This window comes from Eleutherodactylus coqui, chromosome 1 (genome assembly GCF_035609145.1).
Source record: "Eleutherodactylus coqui strain aEleCoq1 chromosome 1, aEleCoq1.hap1, whole genome shotgun sequence".
NCBI lineage: Eukaryota > Metazoa > Chordata > Amphibia > Anura > Eleutherodactylidae > Eleutherodactylus > Eleutherodactylus coqui.
Genome location: NC_089837.1, coordinates 359,077,678 through 359,099,094, shown reverse-complemented (window position 1 = coordinate 359,099,094; position 21,417 = coordinate 359,077,678). Strand labels below are relative to the sequence as shown.

General features: G+C 45.5%; 1 protein-coding gene across 1 annotated transcript; it reads right to left on the bottom strand.

Annotated features, from left to right (window-relative positions):
• Positions 1-81: 81 nt before the first annotated feature.
• On the bottom strand, positions 82-18,689 carry PDCL3 (phosducin like 3). The gene is made up of 6 exons (XM_066577617.1): positions 18,552-18,689; positions 16,505-16,625; positions 10,545-10,635; positions 7,327-7,470; positions 1,275-1,483; positions 82-339 (listed from the first exon to the last, which is right to left on the bottom strand). The coding sequence occupies exons 1-6, from the start codon at positions 18,555-18,557 to the stop codon at positions 197-199; spliced, it is 714 nt and encodes a 237-aa protein (XP_066433714.1). The 5' UTR covers positions 18,558-18,689; the 3' UTR covers positions 82-196.
• Positions 18,690-21,417: the final 2,728 nt, after the last annotated feature.

Below are 21,417 nucleotides of genomic sequence, written 5' to 3'. Positions count from 1 at the left end.
GGCAGAAAACAAAAATGTCACTTTTGCCTCGGGACAGCCCCTTTAATTCCACAAAAAAGGAAAAACACCAAGGAGGATGAATACTTTCGCAAGGCACCATTTATGTTCCACACCGCTGATAACACATCAGATCACAGATGCATTTTAAAATTATTGTAAAAAAAACAAAAAACACTACAACAAACAGGTATATAAATTAGTCCTCATCGGAATCACAGTCTTTGGTTGTGACAAGAGAACTCCTTATAGAAGTCATGAGCTGGTCCTGAATTTGTTGTCGTGGGTTTTCTTCAAGGTCTGTCTTGATGGCTCCGGATTCGGATAGTTTCCATTCTAATTCTACAGTAAAAGAAAACATGGTTGAAGAAAAAAATCCTATTGAAACAAGTCAGAAAATCATGACAATTCTCAAACCGATCGGTCAAGGACCCTCCAAAGAGATAAGCCTTGGCATCAATGTGACGTTACAGGCATCACCTATGTGAGGTTACTAACTTTTCACTGGCCAAAACAATGGTAGGACTCCAAAAACTATACAAACCTTTGAAAACAATGTCTGCATCCCTTCCTAAGTATATGATTACTATTATGTTTCAGGTTAGTAGGTCTGTGCACCACCCTATCTGTGCTCCCGGTCCTGCAAATTACCTTAGACTACGTTCTGCCATAACATGAACCACACAGTCCTCTCCATGACTTTTTCCCTAAGCTGCTCCAGTTCTCTGGAATGTGATACCCCAGACAATCAGGTGTGCCCTGGAAACGCATCTCTTTAGAGGGCATATCACATCCCCGATCTACCTGATCCCCATTTATACTGTTCTACTCTCCATTAGAACCTGATTACAGTATCAGCCACAAGCCATATACCCAGATGTACTTCATTTCTGTATATACACAGATACCTGCTGGTGATCGGTGGTGCAAACAGTTTTATATATACTATCTTACTTAAATGATGGCTGGACCATTGTACAAACACTGCTATGGCCGGTGTCACCCCTATTTCCTCCAGATTATAAGCTCTTGCGCCGAGGGCCCTCCCCCCTATTTTCCAAGTCCATTTCTCAAACATATACATGGGGGGAGCTGAACATTTCCCTTTTTTGTGCATTAGTTCAATGCTGTATGTAAGGTGTAATTTGGTCTGTTCGTGTACGCCCCGATTTGCTGAGGAATACGTTGGTGTACATAAATAGTAGTAGCTCAATTAAGAGATTGAAAGCAAAAAGGAAGCTGACCACTTCATCAGCGACCAATGACTGCTGACTTACCATCCTGTTTTAGATTCATGCCACCAAACACCAGTGGTCCTATAAACTGAGCACGGATTTCCCCATCACGGTACACAAAGATGGTAGGCAAGTTCTTGTCAGGGTAGTTTGGTATGCAGGTCGTTGAAATGGCTTTCAAAAACTTCACATCTTTAAACTTTCTTGCAAGAGCAGCTAAGTGTTGGTTTATTAACGTGCAAAGAGGAATACTGAAACACAAAAACGGCCAGAACATTCATTCAAGAGCAATTCGCCAACACAGATGGCACAAGTAGTAGGATACCGCAGATCGAGAACAGCTGTATTTTAAGTCCGACTACCGAGGGAAAGGGAGATTTTTCCATGAGATTGCCCATGTACAAGCGATTCCCTAATTCTGCTGTGCATATGATGCTAAATGCGTGTATCCTACATAGGACAACAAGTGCCAGCAGAAGAATAGACATAAATATACCTCAGCTTTGCAGAAAGCTCAGCAAATCTGGATGTATAGCCTGTTTCCCTGAAAATAAGACATACCCTGAAAATAAGACATAGCATGATTTTCCAGAATTTTTGAGGATGCAAAATGATTTTTCAGGCTTTTTGAGGATGCTTGAAATATAAGCCCTACTCCAAAATTAAGCCCTGCTAACAGTTAATTTAAAAAGTCAATTTAAATAGTGTCCAGGCAGCTATACATGTAAAAAAAAGTTAAACCTTTTTGAACAAAAATTAATATAAGACACTGTCTTATTTTCGGGGAAACACGGTATTTACAGTGAATGGACATATTTTCAAACAAGATGGAAGACTTTTTTCCGGGCATGTCTCTGCACCCCCAAAATGATTGTCGTCTCAAAATGGGAAGAAAGAAAAAAAAAAAAAAAAAAAAAAAGAAGCCACTTCAGGCAACTTTCATTGCACGTGTATGGGAAGCTTAAAGGGATTGTCTAGTTGTAAACTAGTGATGGGCTATCCTCAGGATAGGTCATCAATAGTAGATCGGTAGAGGTCTGTCTCCAGCAGACTGCACTGATCAACGGTTCTCTGTTTAAATGGTTTTTATAAAATGTTTAAAAAACAAGATATAACAAATAAAATATATATCTTTAATGTGCAAAACTATATATCCATGCATATAAAGGCAGGTGTACAATAGCCAAAAGTTGAGTTGAGATCTAATCATTTTAAAAACTAAAAAAAAAAAAAATGAAGTAAAAGAAGAAAGCATATAAGTAGAGATGAGCGAGTAGTGCCTTAGCCGAGTATCTCCCTGCTCGTCTCTAAAGATTCGGGTGCCGGCGAGGGAGAGCGGGGAGAAACGGGGGAAGATCTCTTTCTCCCTCTCTCCCCCCCGCACTTCACCTGCCCCCCGCGGCAGCTCCAGAATCTTTAGAGACGAGCGGGGAGATACTCGGCTAAGGCACTACTCGCTTGAGTAATGTGCCTTAGCGAGTATACTCGCTCATCTCTACATATAAGTATACATTTACCAAATTTTAGGAACTAATTTCTTTAGCATTCCGCGCAGTGACAACTTCACTCCAATGACTTATCAGCTGATCTTAACAGATCATTATAGTTACTAGATGGCCACATTCTCCATATATGAAGGAATTTGGGAAGCATAAGGGTGTTACTTGCTAGCATTTTCTCACATATATACAGGCCTGGTTTATTGAGGTAATGGTTTCTCCTATATTGGGGGCATTATGCTTGTCCAATGTCTCAATACGTTCAGGTTGGATAAAGCTAATATTCTGCAGCATAATATCCTGAATTTTGGTAGGATTATTTGTGAGAAGATATTCAATAATGCTAGGGAAGCTGATTTTCGGACTTCATAACTCACCAAAGATGATGGCATATGAAGTGCAGAGTCCCAACATTTTTGAATTAGTGAACAATTCCATAAAACATGTATTAACGTACCCCTGTCACCACAGTTTCTCCAATTAGCTGTGCAGTTAGAATATATTTGGGCTAGTCAGACTGGGGTGTAATACCATCTTAGGCCCCATTCAGACTAGAGAGGTTTTTTTGCGCACAGATAGCCATGCAAAAAGATCGCATCTATTAGAACCAATGGTTTCCTAAAGAAGCGTTCACATGAACGATTTTTAGACGCACAAAATACTTGCATGGCTACAATGCCCGCATCTAAGGTGCGTGCTGCGAGAAAAGATAGGACATGACCCATCGTTGATGCGTGTTGCGCAGGAGTTCCCATTGACTCCTATGGGAACTGGATTAACACGCAGCATGCACCACGAATGGTGTGAACGAGCAAATTATGTGCAAATGTAGAGCATGCCTTTCGCTGTGTTCACCCAATTTTTCCACAAGTGAGTGGAGGCCGTAGTGTGATTTTTATTAGGGTTACCACATGTGAACTACATTTAACCCCTTAAGGACATGGCCGTTTGTAAGGGGGAGGAGGGGGAAGGGCATTTTCGGCTTTTCCTCCCCCCTTTTAAAAGATCACAACTCTTATGTATCCCTCGCCGTCACTGCATGAGGGCTTGTTTATTGCAGGACGAGTTGTATTTTTTAATGGTACTATTTAATGTGCCATATAATGTATTGAAAAAACTAAAAAAATTCTAATTGGAGAGACATGGAAATAAAAACTAAATTCCTCCATCTTTGGGTGCGTCTTTTTTCTACGGCATACACACTGCAACATAAATGACCTGATAACTTTATTCTATGGGTCAGTATTGATACTACAATACCAAACTTACATGTTTTGTTTTTTTTTTTAAAGATATTTAAATTTTTTTCAATTATTTTCTCTCACCAGCTTCTGACCGCAATAGCTTTTTTTTTCCGTTGACATAGTCATGCAAAGGCTCATTTTGTGCGGTACGTCCTGTAGTTTCCGTCAGTACCATTTTTGGATACATACAATTTTTGGAACGTTTGCAGGGTAAATAATGCATTACTTTGATAGATCGGACATCGGACTTTTACGGACGCAACGATACCAAATATGTATTTTTGTTTCTATCATTTAGAATATATTAAAAAAAACACCTTTTTTTTTTTAAATTAGTAAAACTTTTTAACTTTTTTTTATTAGTCCCCATAGAAGACGAGAACATGCAATGCTTTGATCGCTCCTGCAGTATGAGGTAATGCCATTGCATTACATTATACTGAGATCCATCATAGGCCCCCAGCTGCCATGACATGCACACGACAATGCGTGATCTCATCGCGGGGGGCGTACACGGCCACGGAAGATCGTTTGGGGGATTTAAATGCCGCTGTCAGAGATGTCGGCGGCATTTAAAAAGTTAACAGCTCAGATGAGCGGCTTATCGGAGCGGTTGCGGGCGAATCTCGGCTGTAAGAAACAACCCGCGTTGTATGGAGCAAGATCGCCCCGTGATCTCCCTTCATACATCCTCCGAAGCTGCAGGACGTAACTGTTCGTCCTGTAGTGTTAAAGGGTTAAATATTTAAAGTGCTTAGTGTCACATAAAAGGCTTGTTTCCATTCTAGGTCACCGAACATCTGAGCAAGATCCATTTCCCAATCTTTCAGTGGATAGGATTTATTTAAAAGGTTTCTCTGTCATTTAAAGGGGTTGTCCCGCGGCAGCAAGTGGGTCTATACACTTCTGTATGGCCATATTAATGCACTTTGTAATGTACATTGTGCATTAATTATGAGCCATACAGAAGTTATCAAAAGTTATTCACTTACCTGTTCCGTTGCTGGCGTCCTCGTCTCCATGGTTGCCGTCTAATTTTCGCCGTCTAATGGCCAAATTAGACGCGCTTGCGCAGTCCGGGTCTTCTTCTCTTCTCAATTGGGCTCCGTGTAGCTCCGTGTAGCTCCGCCCCGTCACGTGCCGATTCCAGCCAATCAGGAGGCTGGAATCGGCAATGGACCGCACAGAAGAGCTGCGGTCCACGGAGGTAGAAGATCCCGGCGGCCATCTTCAACCGGTAAGTAAGAAGTCACCGGAGCGCGGGGATTCAGGTAAGCACTGTGCGGTGTTCTTTTTTAACCCCTGCATCGGGGTTGTCTCGCGCCGAACGGGAGGGGGGGGGGGGGTGGAAAAAAAAAAAAAAACTGTTTCGGCGCAGGGCAACCCCTTTAATAAGGTATATATATTCTTCATCCTTTTAGCTGATCTAGAATAATATCTTGAATATGGTTAAATCACCCTGAAACAAAGTGGGTTTTTGATCGCGTGGAAAGTGTCAGATATGTAGACATTTATAATGGCCTTCGGGAGTCAGATGGTATTGAGACATTAACGGAGCATATGGTAAATCTCCCTGCCATAAGTGTGCCAGATTAGTAATATCCAATCCAGTCCACTTAGAGACAATTACGAAAGCAACAGCATATTGGAGTAGGTCTACAGGAATGTAGTCCACTGGAAGAGGCCCTTGGGGTTTGGCAAAGTTATGGAATATATCCATGCCAATAAAGAGATACGGATTAATGGAGAAAAATAAAATAGTGTATGTAGCTGCCAGAGAAGGGTTATACGCAAGGATTTAAATCGGAACAGGGGGTCGCTAAATAATTGTCTCTATGAACCCAATATTTCTGGAATTCAGACCTCCACCATGAAGCTGAGAGACTAGATTGGCTAAGCAATATCATAGATATCTGGAAGACCCAGTCCTCACACCCTTCTATCTTTTCCAAGTATCTTACTAGCTACCATAGGTGAGGTTTCCATTGTGCCCAAATTAATTGTGATAACATATGGTTTATAGCTGTAAAAAAAAAAAATAAAAAAAAAAGGTGTTTTGGTAGGGCAATGGGGAGGGTGCAGAACAGATTTGAGCCCTGGTGGTGAAGGAGCTCTGCACTAGACCAGACTTTATATTGCACACCAAGATCCCATTGGGATAAGTGTGAACTTAGCCTACAATGCCAAGCTGGACCACTGCAGTGGGAACACAACTGTCTGCTTACTGCAGAAATCCGCTCAGTGCACAAACACGCTGGCGCAGTGTGCAGATGATTGGCGGGGGTTACGGGGTGGCAGATGCCAGTTTAACTACTACTGATAGTAAAATGCCATCAGGATAGGCTATTTGTGTGAATTCCTTTAACTCTTAGTATTAGGGCTTATTCAGACAGGCGTATATCGGCCAAGTTTTCAAGCCTGGCGGATATACACTGTCCCTCTCTGCAAGAAGAGGAGGTGGGCCTGGCCAGGAGCTAGTGCACTGAGCTCCTGCCCTCTCTTATGCTTGCAGTGGGAGGGGTGGAGCTAAGTCCCACCCCTCCCATTGGAAACAGTGGAGAGGGGCAGGGAGACGGCAGAGAGGGGGTGGGAGCTCAGTGCACTAGCTCCCAGCCAGGCTCTCCTCCTCCCCTTGCAGAGCGGGGCAGCGTGTATCGGCCAGGAGTGAAAACCCGGCTGATATACGCACGTCTAAATAAGCCCTTAGTTGCATCTACAATGTTATAAAACTCCCAGACAGGAAGTCTCTGTGCCCTCCCTATCCCACCTACCGTGTTCTCCAAAAATAACACACTGTCTTATATTAATTTTTGCCCCAAAAAGGGCACAATGTCTTACTGTCAGGGGGAACCTTATACTCACCTGGTCCACGGCATCCCGATGGTGTCCACGGAGGCGCTGCGTCCTCCTCGTCTTACAGCTGATCTTCTGCTGGTGACGGAGCTTTGAATACCCCGCCTCCAGCAAAGCGAGCGCTGTGATTGGCTAATCGAGCATCGGCTGTGATTGGCTGCTGGGGCTCGATTAGCCAATCACAGCGCTCACTTTGCTGGAGGCGGGGTATTCAAAGCTCCGTCACCAGCAGAAGATCAGCTGTAAGACGAGGAGGACGCAGCGCTGCTGGAGACAATCGGGACGCTGCAGATCAGGTGAGTATTGATTTTTGTTTTTACTGGGCACTTTAGCTAGGTCCTGTTTCGGGGGAGGCTTTATATTTCAAGCCTCCCCCAAAAACCTGATAGGTCTTAATATCGGGGTAGGACCTATTTTCAGGGAAACACTGTATAATATTTCTCCAAACGGGTGACTTTTTTTTCTCAGATGCCTAGTGCAAGAGCTATTAATACTTACCCTTGTTTGTAAAGATGCAAAATCACCCAGAGATCTTTACCAGCCTTTGTCACTTCTTGAACGTAGTCTTGTCCAGAGATCTCCAACACCTCACCAAATTTATTCTTTATCTGAGCTGCTTGCCACTGAGCCAACCTCTGCTGCCTGTAACATACGTTACATAATATGGTTTATAACACAGGATTGAAAAGCTAATAAAATATTCAGCCATATAAGATGTCCAGCCTCAGCAGATCCCCCCCGGCATGTGAATCTGTGACATATCTGCAACATATAGGACATACAGTGGATCTGAAAATAGTACTAAAATATGCTCAGAATTTTTCTGCATTGTATGAACAGAGTATGGTTTTTAAAACCATATTCAGTAGCATTATACTGTAGGTTTGTTGTGACTTATCCACACTGTATATGCAGCAAATATACCTGAATATACCCCAAGTGATTAGGGGAGTTCTCAGAGGTGGAGACAAGCAGATATAGAAGAGGAGAACGATCTTTATGCTGACAGTGCGGGGGGGGGGGGTCTCACTCTTGCCACTATTGTGGCTTAATAGTCGGACCTGGGAACTTGAGATGCAGCCCAAGATGTAGCCCCTCGCCTGCCCTATCCGTTGCTGTGTCGTTCCCATCACTTTCTTGAATTTCCCAGGTTTTCACAAATGAAAACCTTAGCGAGCATCGGCGATATACAAAAATGCTCGAGTCGCCCATTGACTTCAATGGGGTTCGTTACTCGAAACGAACTCTCGAGCATCACTGAAAGTTCGACTCGAGTAACGAGCACCCGAGCATTTTGGTGCTCGCTCATCTCTACTTTTTATTCCATTTTTTTCTAGGGGCAAGATTAATAAAAGCTGCAATTCTGGACTGCTTTTTAATCACGTTCACGGTGCAGTATACAGAATATGTTAAATTAATTCTGCAGGCCAGTACGATTACATCAATACCAAGTTTATATAGCTTCCACCATTCAAAAGACCACCAACATTTTTTCCCCCAACGGTGCTATGTGAGGTTTTTTTTTTTGTGAGATGACTTGTACTTTTTAAACAGTACATTTGTTGATCCATGCAATGTATTCTGTTTTCATGTATTCTGTTTTTTATAAGGCGAGATAGGCAAAATTTGCCATGGTTTTTGTATTTATTTTCATGACCTGCACTCTACGGCTTAAATACTGTACTAACTTTTTTTCTCTAGGTCATTGCGAATGCAGCTATATCACGTTTTTTAACATAGTAAAGGGCAAAAGGTGGGGTTTTGATGTATTTTTATTTTTTAAACTTTTTTTTGTTCCACTAGAGGACTTTAATATCATCATATTTTATCATTCATCTAATACACTGCTATACTTCAGATGGCAGACCCAGAAACTATATTCAAGCCTCTGAGTTCTATGGCAACCCATCAGGACCCCGCAAATACATTGTGGGGGTCCGAAGGGTGGCAAAGGGAGCTCCCTCTCTGTGTCAGCCTTTTACATGCAGCGGTGGCACTAACCGCGGTGTGTAAAGTGTTAAATAGTGGGGAATCAAAGGGGTTTTTTTTAGTTCCTCCTATTAGAGCAAGTGCCCAGCTGTCATCCAACAGCTGAGCACCCACTACCCCCGGCAAGGGAGGAAGATTAAATCCCCTTAACGCCCACCGTCAAAAGACTCATTAGTGGTGGTAAGGGGTTATGAGTATATGACATACTATAAGGGTCCATCAGCTTACTCCATACACTAGCCAGCACTGTTGCACCTTCATTCTAAGTAGACTGTAGTTCGTGTCAGGGCTGTGCAGGCAACAAGGGAGCATTCTTTCACATGCTGTGAGATTCTGTCTGGGGTTTCCATCATAGGTGTCCAAAGCAGCATTGTGACCTAACCTCTGAAAGGAACTATGCACTATCATGAGTGAAAGAGCGCTATAAGGAAACAAACTGAACCTTTGTCAAACGTACACCAAAGCGGTGTCCTTTTCAATAATGATAGTGTTCGGAAGTTCTGTTACAATGCCATTTTTGGCACTTGTAAGGCTGGGTTCACACAGGGCGGATTTGCCGCGCGGAATTTCGCGGCTGCAAATCCGCCCACGGCCGCTAATCTCGGGATTAGCCAGCCATGTGGACGAGATTTCTGAGAAATCTCGTCCACACGGGACGGCCAATCCGCTGCGGTAAGTCAGGCTGGAACCGCAGCTGCGGCCACCGCAGCCGCGGTTTCAGAATATGCAGCATGTCTGTTTATCTTTTCTTTCCGCCGCAGCAGCGCTCTCCTCTATGGGAGCGCCGGCCGCAACGGAAAAAGCGAGCGGCCGGACTGCTTCAAAGCCGCGGGTTTTTACGCGGCGGTTCTGCCGGCGGAAATCTCGCGGTTTTTGCTACGGCCAAACCGTGGGATTTCCAGCGGGAATACGCCCAGTGTGAACCCAGCCTAAAGGAACCCCCAAATGGAATCATACAGTGTATAAAAATGTTGCGTCAATGCTGTTTGTATAGATTTGGGGAGCAAAACATGTTAGTGGGACATAAATTACAACGAGGCAGACTTACTTTTCAACATTAGCCGGGTTTTGAAAAAGGTTTTACATACTGTTCACCACATTAATGATGTTTTAGACTCTTTTACAAACCAATTGTGGAGCGCCTGAAAAGGGGATGTGGCTTTGTGAGAAAGGGACGCTGCCCAAATGCAACATCATGCAAAAAATAAAATAAATGAATAAATGGTGCCAAAATTTTTACGTAAAGAATAGAGATGAGCGAACCTACTCGGCCACACCCCTTTTTCGCCCAAGCACCGCGATTTTCGAGTACTTCCGTACTCGGGCGAAAAGATTCGGGGGGGCGCCGTGGGTGAGTGGGGGGTTGCAGCGGGGAGGGGGGGGGGGGGGGGGGGGAGAGAGAGGGAGAGAGAGAGGGATCCCCCCTGTTCCCCGTTGCTACCCCCTGCTCCGCCACGCCTCCCCCCGCCCTGCCACGCCCCCCCGAATCTTTTAACCCGAGTATGAAAGTACTTGAAAATCGCGGTGCTCGATCGAGTAATTACTCGAAACGAGTATACTCGCTCATCTCTAGTAAAGAACTGAGTAAATCAACTAATAGGTAGTATAAAGTTGGATAGAAATCTCACAATGTGCCAAACGTATCATCCAGCATGAGTTACTGTGACAGACAGTTTTGCACTGTCTAAATATTGGACAATATTCGTCACCAACTACTTCACAGTCACCTGTATAGTTCTATGGCGCGCTCATCTTCCTCACTAAAGTCATCCTCATTCTCATCAAGTTCTTCCAGCGTCATGTCCTCATAGGTCTTCACTAAAACAGAAGAATACACAAAGGATTCAAACACAATCAAAGCAAAGCAGGTTCCTGCTATTATACAGCACAAGAAATGATAACCAGATGCGTCCTTCCTTAACATATCCTGAGATATGTAGTGCGAGACACAAGGGAACACAAAATACCCACTGCCCTATACATCCAATGCATGCTCCAGGGTAGATATAAAAAAAAAGAGGTTAAATGCTTTGTTTTTTTTAAACTGAATGTCTAGGAATAATGCCTCTGATGGATGCCAACTGTCGACCATACGTACCCTATAGATTAGGCCCCTATGTTGGGAAAAAAAAAAGCATATGCATTTTTACAGAATGGCACAGTCATGTATTATTTTTATTTCACTAGAAATTTGAGTCCTTAAAAAAGGACAAGGAAAGGTTAGAAGCAATGGGATGAAACTGAAAGGGAGGAGACACAAACTAGATATTGGACAGTGAGGGGGATCAATGAGTGGAACAGGTTACCACGGGAGGTAGTGAGTTCTCCTTCAATGGAAGTCTTCAAACACACACTGGACATACATGTCTCTGGGATGATTTAGTGATCCTGCATTGAGCAGGGGGTTGGACCCGATAACCCAGGAGGTCCCTTCCAACTCTACCATTCTATGAGAATTGAAGCCCAGGTAAGGGTAGACACATCTGTATTTAGTGAAACAGTCTACTGCAGCTATAGTAACCCAGTGTGCTTCTGTAGATCTGTCTTGAGCAAAATAAAAAAGACTCAATGCGTACATTAGTAGTAATCACCGTACAAGCTGCGAACATTAATATAAAGTTCATTACTTTTAAGCCCACTGACATTTCCAGCAAAATCTCAGTCAGAATTTCACCTCTACCTCCAGCTATGTCCAAATGTAATCAAAAATGGACCCTGGAACACAACCTTGTATTGTGTAAGATAATCACATGACCACATTGTCCATTAGCTCTGACAAAACAAATTTGTACTGCGCATGTCTGACGTCCGGACCATCTGCAATACAGATGTAAGCCTTTACGCACGGATGGCCTTATAGCTGAGTGGAGGGAGTCCCAAGTGCTGGACCCTTGCCAATCTACTACTGATGGCCTATCTGGTTAACCCCTTTAATTGATATAGTATGATATACAGTACAAACAGCAAATAATACATATTAAAAAAAACCTTCAAGTTGTGGATAGAAAGTGTAGCTACCTTTTCAGAACAAGCCATCATATGTGTACAAGAACAATAGCACTATAGCTGACAATTATGCAGCTAGTATCCTACATTTAGCACCAATTTTCCCCTCTGCAGACTAATCCACAGTCTTCTCTGAGATGGTGGTTGGAGACTAACTGCTACAATGTCTCACAAAGAGGAGATCGTTCTTTCCTATATCTCTGTAGCATGTCCTCATAAGTAACAGAACCGTGAAGGGCATTACACACTGTACATGTGATTTCAGTAGATCTTATACAAAATTAAAAATTGCTACAACAAGTCTCTGCCTCTCTCTCCTTCCTGCTCCCCTCCATAGACTTCTATGGGCAGGTTGAGACGACAGCAAGCACTGCCCGCCTTCTTCCTGCATTGTATTTTATTTCACTTTATGGTAATAGATACGGACTTCATATGACGACAGGCACTGGGCAGCAGGTTAGGCCGCTCTAACACATGCTTTCAATTAATCGGAACTGCGACATTTTACAGGGATTTAGAGCAGTGTTTTTAAACACGTGTCACAGCGCTTGACAGCGCTTTTTAACGCACTCCATCATTGTGATTGGTGAGGAGGTGTGTTAAAAAAAAGCGCAGAAAAATAGAACAGACAGCACTGGAAAAGTGCAGCGCTACAAATGCCGCGTTCAAGGGCAGGTCTGAGAAGCTCAATTAAAATCAATGGGAGCGTTGTACCACAATTAGTGCGGACGCCGTGGTAAAAAGCGGTGTCTGAGAGCGACCTTAGTAGGAAGTGAGATCCCTATTAGTCAGCAGTTTACTACAAAAATATTACCTAGATAAATAAAGTGACTTGCACTTTTAGGTTCAAATAAATTTTTAGTTGCATCTCAAACAAATAAAGATATTGCTTCATTCTTTGCATCAATACTATAAATTCTTTTACAAAAATCTGCAACAGAGCAAAGAAGGAAGATAAAGTGAATATGGAAAAAGGGAAGATGGAAACTGAATGATGAGTAATGAATGAGGGGAAGGTTCTGGATGAGGAGTATGCCTGACCCAGCCGTCTTGGTCTGGTAGTGACTGTCCAACGGGGTATTTTTTACGTGTGTCCTCATCTTCTCTCCTCTGTTTTCCCAAACTGTTCAGGACTGGGGAACTTATCTCGAACTCGATTAGGGATGTATAAGAAGTTCCACCTTCCTCTTCATGTAACTTTGTCTTAACTAAAACTCACACACGGACAGGTAGGGCAGGGGAAGGAGATAGGGAAGAGTATGGGGGGGGGAGGGGGGAGAGATATGTATAGAATAGGTGCAAGCCTCTGGGTGGAGCTTCTTCTGGGCACCAGCCCTTGTATTGGTTTAGTCCAGTGAGCCTTGGTCTAACCATCGTTTAAGGTCGTCCGACCCTCTGAATACCACTCATGGCTGCCATGTCTTATAATAGGCTTCCCAGGATTTAGGGTCCTCGGCTCCCAGTTCATCAAATCTCATAAGTTTATGGAGCTCTTCTACCCACATACCCCTGGTTGGGGCGGTCGCGGTGCGCCAAAACCTTGGGACGAGTCTTCTCACTGCCAAGACAAAATGCTTAAGTAGACTCGATTTTGCGGCTTTTTTGCTGCCCGGAAACAATGAGAGCAAGGCAAGTTTCGGTGTCATCAACACTCTTGAGTGATTGATGTGGTTATACAAGGTAGTTACCTCGTCCCACAGGTCGGCCACTGGGCGACATCCCCACCAAATGTGGGTCATTGTGCCTCGGCTCCCGTTGCATCTCCAGCACACGGGGAAGGACTGGTGAAAGATCCTCTGTAGTTGGTCGGGGGTCCTATACCACCTTGAGACTATTTTATATTTGAGGTCTTGTATTTTGCCAGCTGTGGATAGCTTGTGGGTTAGATCCCAGATTTTACACCAATCCTCCTCCGTGATGTTTTCCCCCAGTTCCCGTTCCCATGCCTCCTTATAGTTCGGGGTCTCCTTCCCCGTCTCCCGACCCAGCAGAATTTTATATAACGTGGAGATCATGTGCCTCTGACTCGAGCTTGATACGCAGAGTTGTTCAAACTCAGTCAGGGGCGCCGTCAGGTTCTCTTTCAAGGTCAGCGTGCTCACAAAGCCTCTCATCTGCAGATACTGAAGCCAAGACCCTGGTTGGGGTGGAGACTGATCTAAGATCTCAGTCATGGGTTTCAGGCCAGTCGGCGTCACCGCGTCTTTCACTCTCAGGGTTGTCACCGCTGGGATAGACAGCAGTCCCTTCTGACTCTTCATGGCTTTAAATAGGGGGTTTGCTATGAGCGGGGTTAGGGGGTCTGGGACTGTGACCAGTCTGTGTTGAGGGGCGAAACTCGCCCATGTCCTAAATAGTTGTGGCCCAAATGGGGAGATGTTGGGAATCAATTTGGTCTGATTGGCCAGGATCCAGGGGGCTCCATATAGGCCGTCTATTTCTCCTGAATGTTCTATATCTACCCAAAGCCTAGTGCTTCTGCTTTTAAGAATGTCTAGGATGCAGTTTGCAAAATTGGCCTTATGGTATAGGGAAAAGTCTGGGAGTCCCAGGCCCCCCTTTTCTTTTCCCCTTTTTAGCAGCGAGTATCGCAGCCGCGGTTTGCTTCCTGTCCATATAAAGGTGGAAATTAGGGCTCTGATTTTTTTCAGGAATGCTCTTGGGAGTCTGATCGGGATTGCTTGACAAAGATATAAAAATCGAGGCAGTACGTCCATTTTGATAGCGTTAACCCCTTAGTGACCGGGCTTTTTTGCTTTTTTTCCCATTTTTGTTTTTTTCCTACTCCCTTTTAAAAAATCGTAGCTCCTTTATTTATCCATCAAAGTAGCTGTATGAGGGCTTGTTTTTTGCGGGATGAGTTGCATTTTTCAATGATACTATTTAATGTACCATATAATGTACTGAAAAACTTTTTAAAAATTCTTAGCGGAGAGAAATGGAAAAAAACGACATTCCACCATCTTTCGGTGTGTCCTGTTTCTACGACGCACAAACTGCAACAAAAAACGACCTGATATTTTTATTCTATGGGTCAGTACGATTACTACGATACCAAACTTATATAGTATTGTTTTTGCTGTAGTACTTGTATTTTTTTTTTTTAAGATATTTAATTTTTTTCAATTATTTTCTGCGGTCATTTTGTGCGCGCAATACCCTTTTTATTTTTTCGTCGACGTAGTTGAGCAAGGGCTCATTTTTTGCGGGATGTCCTGTAGTTTCCGATAGTATCAATTTGGAATACATACGACTTTTTGATCACTTTTTATTGCGTTTTTTCTGGGAGACAGGGTAACTAAAAAAATGCATTTCTGGCGTTCTTTATTTTTTTTTTTCGGACGACGTTCACCTTGCAGAAAAAATAATGCACTACTTTGATAGATCGGACTTTTACGGACGGGGCGATATCAAATACATATTTTTATTTTATGATTTAGATTTTTTAATAATAGATATGGCAAAAGGGGGGTGATTTAAACTTTTATAACTTTTTTTTTTTTTACAATTTAAAAAACTTTATTGATCTTTTTTTTTTTACTTTACTTTGAAGTCCCCCTGGGGGACTTTAACATGCGATGCTTTGATCGCTCCTGCAGTATGACGTAATGCTATAGCATTACGTCATACTGCTTTTTTACAGGCAGTCTTTCAAGCCACCCTGTGTGGATGGCTTGATAGGCAGTCTGTTAAAGCAGCCCTGGGGCCATTCATTAGGCCCCCGGCTGCCATGACACCTGCACGGCTCCCCCGATCTCACCGCGGGGGGGCCGCGCGGGACCCCCAAACAGCGTTCGGGGCATTTAAAGGGTTAATAGCCGCGAACGGCCGAACGACCGAGCGCGGCTATTGCCCGCGGGTGTCAGCTGTAATAAACAGCTGACGCCCGCGCTGTACCTCCCTCCATACACGTCCTGCAGCTGCAGGACGTAAAAACACTATGGCCCGGTCGTTAAGGGGTTAACTGTGATTTGCACTTTTGCTGGTTATCACACAAGCAGACATTTGTTGATCCCATAGTGACTATTGAGGCCGGTGGCACACGAACGGATTGGTATTGCGGAATCTGTGGTCAGCATCTGCATCACAGATCTGCAGCAAATACCGTTCAGAACATGCTATGCAAAACCTCTTCTTCCTGCACACACACGGAAACGAATCGCGGATGAAAAAAAAAAAAAAAAAACAATAAAAAAACAGGATATTCCATTTTTGTGCGGTGTCCGTATGGATGGCTTCCATTGGAGACAATGGAAGCTGTCCAACCTGCGTCCCATCCGCAATAGGTGCCCGCGGATAGGTTGCGGGTACACGTGTCATCGCTTAGCAATAGCGCAGAAAAGAAACACAGATTGAAAAAAAAAAAAAAAAAAAGATTTGTGCTGCGCATGCCTGCCAGAGAGCGCCTGCCATCATCCGCAATACAGATGAAGAAGAAAGAAGGCAAGTACGCAGCGTTGCCAGCCGCAGTCGGAGCTGGACTCCACTCCGGGCTCCTGCATGCGGAAACCAACCGTGTGATGCCGGCCTTAAATGTAGACAATAGCGGATTTCTGACAAAATATCTAATATATCAGCAAACTAAACACAGAGAAGAGATAGCAAATCCTGCAAAACTGTGAGTAAGCATGGGTATAGAGAGGTAATAAGGCTAGATCCTACTGTCACACCAGGCACTCACCAACAGACTGCTGCTTAAGGATCTCTGCTTCTTCCTCTTCATCCTCTTTCGGTGCCTCCTTAGGAGGAAGGATGCCTTTTCTGCGCAAGATGTCATTCCATTCTGTATCTGCATTAGGGTCCTGGAATGACACAGACTTTGTTACACTACACCGTACAAACCACACAGCGTACCAGGAGTCATACCAGGTCCTGTGATCCACCTGCTACAACCAAGGTGCCACGTACAGAACAGTAAGGAGGCTGCAGGTATAATATGGGAGGTACTGGGGTTTCCAGGGAGAATATTACTGATGACCTGTCCTCTGGATAGGTCATCAGTAGAGATGAGCGAACGTACTCGGTAAGGCCGATTTCGCAATCGAGCACCGCGATTTTCGAGTACTTCACTACTCGGGTGAAAAGATTCGGGGGTCGCCGGGGGGCGGGGCGTGGTGTGGCGGAGCGGGGGGTAGCAGCACGGAACAGGTGGGAGCTCTCTCTCTCCCCCCCCCCCACTCCCCCCTGCAACCCCCCGCTCACCCACAGCGCCCCCGAATCTTTTCACCCGAGTAGTGAAGTACTCGAAAATCGCGGTGCTCGATTGCGAAATCGGCCTTACCGAATGCGTTCGCTCATCTCTATTCATCAGTAGTTGATCGGCTGGGGTCCATCGCTTGGGGTCCGCCTGATCAGCTGAGCAGGAGCATGCTGTCAGCGCCGCACATACACAGAGGCGGGAGCAGAAGTCTCGGCGCCGACCTGCATGTAGTGGCTGGCGCTTGTACTGCAGGCATGGCTGGCGTTGATTTCAATAGTATCCACGGAAAACCCTTTAGGCTGGGTTCTCACTGGCGGATTCTGGGTGGAAATCTCATGGTTTGGCCGCAGCGAAAAAACGCAAGATTTCCGCTGGGAATCCACTGCTTTAAAACTCACGGCACCTAACTGCGGGTTTTGAAGCGGCCGGGCAGCACGCTCTTCTGCTGCGGCCAACGCTCCCATAGAGGATAGCGCGTCCGCAGCAGAAAAAAAAATGAACATGCTGCTGCCTGCGAATCCACGCCACAGAGCCAGCTTTGCCGCAACGGATTCGATGTCCCGTGTGGACGAGATTTCTGAGAAATCTCGTCCACATGGTTGGCTAATCCCGGACGGAATTTCCGCGGAAAATCCGCCCAGTGTGAACCCAGCCTTAATAAAAACCTCTGAGAGAGCGGATATGAATGTTAATGTCTACATGTGGATGAAGAGACGATCAGGCCGGGCTCACAGCAGGTTGTAAAACACTATAACGTAGCGCCCACTGTGAGCGGCGTATTGCCACGTATGGCAGTAATGGTTCACTGTACATGACAGCATATATCACACGGCACATATCACACGGCACACGCAGTCTGACTTGTCCCTTTAAAAAAAAAAAAAATGTCCTGCTCTGTCGCGTACTGATGTTGCGTAAACGGCACGCATTTAGATAATTGGTCTTCTACCACCGTCAGTATAAAGTCGGCAGCACATGAGTGTAATTCGCTGCGTGACGCCTGCAGGTGACAACTGCGCAGGACGTAATGCCGCTGTGCGCTTGCTGCGGGCTGCTGACCGCCATGTATGTGCATGTAACACACGCAATGACAGAACCTGCTACCATCTTTCACGTGTGTGTGTGACAGGCGGCAGCGACGACCACGGCTGATCAGTACTCTGCATTCTGGGCAGTAATACGCTGTAACAACGGCGCCCTCAGGTGGCGCTCCACACACCAGACCCTGTGCCAGGAGGGCGCACACCTCCTGTACATATAGCAGCTCTAGGCTAGGACCAGCATATCCAGGTGAAGGGGCAGCATATCAGCAGAAGTATAATTGCGCCTGATATGCTGTCACTTCATATGGACATGGTGGATATGGGTATGGGTCTTGGGCTCACACTGCATTCACGATCTGACTAGTGGGATATATGCCATAGGAGTGCTGCGGGCCATCTGTGCGGAATAAGTCCCTAGCCTAGGACCAGCAGACACATGCGGATGACGGCCACCTACCGGCCCCACAACACCGGGCTGCACTCACCTGCATGCTGCCGGCACGGGAAGCTTATAGTCAGCGGTTAGTCAGAGCCTGCGCTCACACGGGGCACGGCCGGGGAAGCTATTCTCCGTCACACCACTTCCGGTCCCGCAGGATCTCCGTATAAGGAGGTGCAGTGTGAGGGTGACGGCAGCAGCTGGCCGTCGGGGTGTGAGGCCTCCTCCTCGGGGAGCGCAATGAGGACAGGGTCCCGCCCTGACAGGACTATCTACGGGGGCTGTGGGTAGGCGGCTGCCTCATTACCGCGGACATTACAGCGCCGCACAGTCTCGCTGCAGGGCACAGAGGGGCAACTCACAGCCGGCACTGCCGAAGGGGCTAAGGTGGTTTCTAAGAGCCGGTTCACACTAGCGTATGCGTAACGCAGCGGCATGATGGCGTGTTTCACGCACATGTCTCACGCACAGTCTGAGAGCGGTTGCAGGCTTCCCATGCCCATGACAGCGAAATGTCACAGCGGAGTCAATCACGGCGCCCCCCCAAAACTACCATACTCACCACTCTGTATCTGCTGTGCACGTCCCTCCTGGCGGGCCGGCGCACTTGCGCAGTATAGCGCCGGCAGTGTGGGATGACACGGGTGGGGATCTGTAATCACGCAATACTTCCGCTGTGCTACAACGGAAGTATAGCGTGACGGACGGCTTCCATTGACTACAACGAAAGCCGGCCGCGCGTATTCCCGCGGCATTTAGAACATGCCGTATTTTCTTTCACTCTGCGGAATTCCGGGGTGGAATACTGCAGCATGAACACTGAGCTATTAGGTTTAGAGATGAGCGAGCATAGTAGTGCCGTATGCGAGTACCTGCCCGGTCGTCTCTAAAGATTCGGGTGCCGGGGAGCGGCGAGGGAGAGCTGGGAGGAACGGAGGGGAGATCTCTCTCACTCTCTCCCCCCTGCTCGTCTCTAAAGATTCGGGTGTCGGGGAGGAACGGAGGGGAGATCTCTCTCATACTATCTCCCCGACGCCACTCACCTCTCTCCCCCGCTGGCACCCAAATCTTTAGAGACGAGCGGGCAGTACTCGCATAAGGCACTACTCGCTCATCTCTAATTAGGTTCAATAGAACCTAATAGCTGTGGGACATCGCCGTGGATTTCCGCCACGTAAAACGCAGCAGAAATCCGTGCATGGGCATTAGCCCTCAGTTGGGAGATGGCAGGAAATCGCTCAGCAGAAATCCTCGCATGACTACTAATCCTTAAATAGAGCCAGCTGTCTTCATTTCCCAATATTGTACGCGGCTAAACTCCTTCCCCTACCTTTTTTTTTTTTTAAGCTCAGATAGGAGTCCATGGAAGCTTCTAGCGTACCTCGACAAATATAGGGCAAGACTTCTCTTTTCATGCACTGTAGTAATCGTGTCGACTAATAGAATAAAGTTATCATGTTGTGTGCTGTAGAAACAAGACGCACTGAAAGATGGCGGAATGTCATTTTTTCCCCCCATTTCTCTCCTCTTAGAATTTTTAAAAAGTTTTTCAGTACATTATATGGTACCATTAAAAAATACAACTCCTCCCGCAAAAACAACTCCTCATACAGCTAATTAACAGGATAAGTGGAGTTACGATTTTTTTTAAAAGGGCAGAACTAAAAATGGAAAAACGAAAAAAAGCTTGGTCACTAAGGGGTTTAGCTGCCATAGACTTCTATGGCAGCTTTCTGCATAAGGCCGCTCTCACATACGCCGCTGTTTTGTGCAATTAGCATAGCATTCTGAACACGGCGCTAACCATGGTACCACGCTGCCATTGATTTCAATGGGACAACCGCAGCAACTCACAGCACACTTCAGAATTTTCAAATTAAACTCAAAAGTCCATAATATGTGCGCCAAGGTATGGGGGTCAGAGACACCAAGCCCCCCGATTAGACAATCCAATATACGTAGAATGCTTGACAAAGACCCCAAGAGGGTCGAAACGTTGCAGTCTTGATGGAGGAATAAAAAGTATAAGAAAATTACTACGCCTTTTATGCTGCCATCGTTCTTCTACGTATATTGGATTGATTTCAATGGGGCCTTACAGACATGCACTCGAAGGCGGCGTTTCTAACGGCACGATTTTTGGGCGCTGTCTGTTCTATTTTCGCACGTCTTCTCACTTTTTAATGCATCTCATCGCCCGTCCCAATAATGCGGTGCGTTGCAAGCCACTGTCAAACGCTGTGACATGCGTTCAAAAACGCAACGATTTCTGAACACGCGAGAGTGGCCTAACAAGGCGAGCTGTCTTGTTTTCTCAGTGTTGTCCCTGCTGATCCCTTTTTTTGAGCTGCCATAGAAGTCTATGGTAATTTACTGCTTAACACTGACCGAGATAGAGCAGGTTCTATCTCTTCTCGGGTGAACAACCACATTTGTCTGAATGAATCTATTTCACGCAGACATCCTCCCTTGGGGCCGGCTCGCACGGGCGTATGCGTAAAACATTGGGTGTATAATGCAGTGTGTTACCGCTATGTGAGATGGTAGTGAGCAGGCATATCGCTGCGTAGGGCAGTAATTTAGCACTGCGCATAACGGTGTATCTCACACACGCTGTCCTGCACAGTGTGACTTGTTGGTTATTGTTGCTTATAAATGTCGCACATACGCAATGTAATTGTGTATATACAGCGTTTATTACATGCCCATAGAGAATAATTGGGCCATATCGTGTGTAATACGTGGTAAAATAGAACATGCTGCGTTATAAAATTCATACTAAAACATATTGCACGAATATGAACCCCACTCTTTTGAATGGGGTCATGCACACGAGCAATATGTTCCTGCATCGCTTCTTCCCCGAAGTGATGCAAAATTGGCGAGCGCAAAATTGGGCCATGATCCACGGC